At 37.0% G+C, this 4,090-nt stretch overlaps 1 protein-coding gene across 1 annotated transcript; it reads right to left on the bottom strand.

The window, feature by feature from the left end:
- Positions 1-2,380: 2,380 nt before the first annotated feature.
- On the bottom strand, positions 2,381-3,325 carry LOC141171783 (olfactory receptor 5V1-like). Its single transcript, XM_073655424.1, has one exon. The coding sequence runs from the start codon at positions 3,314-3,316 to the stop codon at positions 2,381-2,383; it is 936 nt and encodes a 311-aa protein (XP_073511525.1). The 5' UTR covers positions 3,317-3,325.
- Between the last annotated feature and the right edge of the window lie 765 nt (positions 3,326-4,090).

Raw genomic sequence — 4,090 nt, 5'->3', positions numbered from 1 at the left:
CGCGGCTGCTGGCATGAGACTTGCCCTCCAATATATCCTTGTAAATGGATTTAAAGTGTATTCATTCAAATTAGAGAGACAATTTAAATTAAAAAGCTTAGAGCTGCCTCCACCACAGGGGGGCTCGCTCGACCCACCAGCAGACAGGCACCAGTATTGGGAGAGGGGGGCTGGCCATCAGGGTTCACCGCGGCTCTGGCACAAACCCGGCGACACGGAGGTGGCACGGGCAGGAGCGGACTGGCCGTGTCGGCTTCTCACTTTTTAGATTTTAGAAGGGCATGACATGCCTATATCTGTGTCTCCCCCTCCTTTTACTCCTCCACCTCTTTTCTTTTCGCATGACTATATGTACTTGTCACTTTTCCATGTGTTAGTTATGTCTTCTGAGCAGTTTGTCAGCTTTTGGACACCTTTGAAGGTGTTTTCTATGTGTTTCTATGTGTTTTTGTTTGCCTGCCATTGGTTTTAACGGTGTTCGAAGGTGCTCGACGAACAGTTCGACGAACAGTTCGGCGAACACACGGGTGTTCGACGAACCGAACCGAACTCGAACTTTACGGGGGTGCCTCAACACTAACCACTACATGACAATTTGAACAGAATGTGCATGATGCCCTCCTTTATGTCTAATACAAGGTGTATCTGAGTCCACTCCCATCAAATCTTTGACAGTTCTTGCTTCCTTCATAAATTACACTGAAATTTCCAATGTTTTAATAAAACTTTCAATTTTGGATTACTTAAATTAGTTTTTTTTTATCATTTTTAAAATTTGTCATTATACAGGAAAGAATGTTTCTTAACATTTTTTTTTCTGTGAACTCCAATTTCTCTTCAATTTTGAATGTTTTATTGTCCATGGACCTGGAGCAGTTTTGCAGAAGAAGAGTCATCCAAAATTCCTGTTGAACGGTGTAAGAAACTTGTTGATGGTTATAGGAAGCGATTGCAGTTATTTATTCCAAAGGGTGTGCAGCCAGATATGAAATTGAGGGTGCCAACAATTATGTCTGACCCATTTTTGTGATTTTGTGTGAAATTATGTCCAATTTGCCTTTTGTTCTCTGTTTTTTTAATGTTGTTCAAGTACACACAAAGGAAATAAACATGAGAAAAACAAAACATGTGTTATTGCATTAATTTTCTGAGAGAAATACTTCATTTTCTGGAACAATTTCAAGGTTGCTAACACTTTTGGTCATGACTGTATATAGTTATGAAGAACAGTTCTTAATAGCATGATCCAAGGGGGAGGGTAACCAGGATCTATGCAGAACAGGCGCCTCTCCTCTGATAATGTAATTGTGGTACAGAATGTAACCCATCACCTACGGAGAAAGATATAAAAAAAAAGCTAGAGAAAAAGAAGATGAGATTAAATAGTGGGGACCAATGGAGGTGTAAGGGGCTTGAATTTGAGTGAGACTAAATCAGAGTAGGAAACTGCTACTATTAAGGCTACTAAAGTAGTAACATACAGGGGTACCTTAGTAAACGAGTGCAATACATTATATAATTATTGAGACCAATGGGTTGCCTACGCCTATTAAAGTATGGTAAATGTAGGTGACTATACAGAGGACCAATGGAACTGATTAATTTGAAAGTTAGTTTCAAACAAAAAATATATATTTAGGTCCCAAAACTTAAAACGTCTAATTTCTCTTTATACTTACATGACTAATTCTTGCATGTGTTTAATAATTACTTTTTAACACCATTTCATTTAATATTTGGAATTAAAAAATATGATATTAAAATTCTACAATGTTTAGAAGAGGAAAATTTTCAAAAAATAAAAAGAATTACTTGCAACATACTTCCACTGACTAGACAATAGACGTTAGGTTGTGTTGCAGAGATCCTGGATGATCAATGAACTGTGTTATAACAATCTATGAATTACAACAATGTTTAGAAAATATATTTTTATTAACTGTTATCAATAGTAGGAGAATTTTTAGAGTAAATTTAATTTTTTTTTGCACAATTATTGTAATTTTGAACCAAACATCTTTGATTACAGCAATAGAAAATGGGTAATTTGAAAACTATGGAAAGATGCATCTACAGTCTACAGTATGTTGACTCATGTATTTTTTTTCACATCACAGGGTCTAGTGCACAAATCATAGGGAACTAGCACGATCAAAGATGTGGGAATGTTAGCGTTTTACAGCCAAGTGATATGAGGTCAGAGTGCACAGCTCATCATTATAAATAAGAATAAAAAGTTGTATTAATACTAAAAGAATATTTTCGATACTTGATTTGATCTCTACAGTCACATCCAAATCATATAAGACTTTTACTTTTGGATTTAGATAAAATTACAAACTGTGCACACAAAAACTTATTAAAAATGAACAGAAATACTTTAACAGAATTTTATCTTCTGTAAAAATATATTTTTGATACTTGATTTGACCTCTTTGTTTCGCAGGCTGTATATAAAAGGGTTTAAGAGAGGAGAAATAACAGTGTACATTAAAGAGACCACACTGTTTTGTCCAATCCTATATTTTGACCTGTGCCTAAAGTACATAAAAATTGCTGAACCATAAAATATTGTAACAACTATTAAGTGAGAGGAGCAGGTTGCAAAAGTTTTTTTCTTGCTGGATGTGGAACGAAATTTTAGAATGTTTGAAATGATCTCCATGTAAGAAATTATTGTTACTATGAACGGACCAATTAAAATACAAACGGCAACCACAAATATTACAAGTTCATTAACCCAAATGTCCTGGCAGGAGATTTCTAGGATGGGTGGGACATCGCAAAAGAAATGGTTTATCTCATTGGATCCACAGAACGGTAATGAAAAAGTGAATGTTGTTTGTATTAGAGCATTCACTGCTCCAATGACGTATGATCCCACTATATGCTGGATACAGACCACTTCACTCATAATCACAGTATACAACAGAGGGTGACATATGGCGTTATAGCGGTCATAAGCCATGACTCCCAGCATATAGCATTCTGTTCCACCAAACAGCAAGAAACAATACATTTGTATAGCGCAGCCAGAGAAGGAGATGGCGTTACATTCTGACCGTAGACTGGACAACATCTTAGGGACGGTACATGAAACATATAGTATTTCCAAGAGAGAAAGATTAGCAAGAAAAAAATACATTGGAGTGTGGAGGCTCGGAGTAATCTTGTATGCAAGGATTATAGATAGGTTCCCACACACAGTGATGATATATGTACATAAAAAGATCGGAAAAAGGAAGACTTGATTCTCGATAACTCCAGAAAATCCCAGAAGAATAAATCCTGTTACCATTGTGTGATTGTTCTTCATTTCATCTGATATTTTATAAAAGAAACAAAAATAATGAAATCAGAAATATGCAACAAATCTACTATGTTTTTTTAAACAAATAATAAAATATAATATGACATATCAAGGTGGGGGAACTTTTCTGCTACATAAGTCACTGCTGGATGAGTATATCTCCTGTAGATTGCGTATCTCAATTTGCTGGGAAAGGAAATTGTTCTGCCTGTCCCTCAGGGCTCATTAAGGCATCTGATTTTCAAGTGCGATTGCTATCTGTTTGTTTTAGGGAGATCACTCATACCTGTGATAGTCTATGGGGCCACTCACATATCTGTGATTTTTCGCTGACCAAGGGGTCCACACAGAGGCATAGCTAGGGGTTCAGCTCACGTGGATGAAACATCTGACTAAGCTCCTAATCGGTAACCCTAATTACAAAGACACATTTGACTTCTTACATTACCAGCACCATCCCCGTCTATTCTCAACCTTCTCAAACGTCTCATCCTGTTATGATCCTAATACTGAGCCACTGCTGCCATATTTGTTCTTTTTTTTACACCTGCTGTTTTTCACAATAACAGCACTCCTCTTACTGCCCCACATAACAATGCCCACCACTGTGCCCTGTATATAGTAATAATGCATCCTTTGTGCCCTCTAGATGATAAAATTGCCCTGTGAGTAAGCCCTATACTGTATAATGGCCCTCACATTGGCCTTTAAACTGTATAATTGCCCCTGCATTAGCCCCTAAACTGTAAAATGGCCCCCGCATTAGCTTCCCACCCTGTA

This window comes from Phyllobates terribilis, unplaced genomic scaffold, assembly GCF_046119375.1.
Source record: "Phyllobates terribilis strain yellow unplaced genomic scaffold, ASM4611937v1 Scaffold_12__6_contigs__length_324123572, whole genome shotgun sequence".
Lineage (NCBI taxonomy): Eukaryota > Metazoa > Chordata > Amphibia > Anura > Dendrobatidae > Phyllobates > Phyllobates terribilis.
Note: the sequence above shows the minus strand (reverse complement) of the source record. Positions and strands in the feature narration are given on the sequence as shown.

Bases quoted from the DNA above. Each gene is read 5' to 3' on its own strand.
- LOC141171783 (XM_073655424.1), bottom strand. From the start codon at position 3,316: ATGAAGAACAATCACACAATGGTAACAGGATTTATTCTTCTGGGATTT.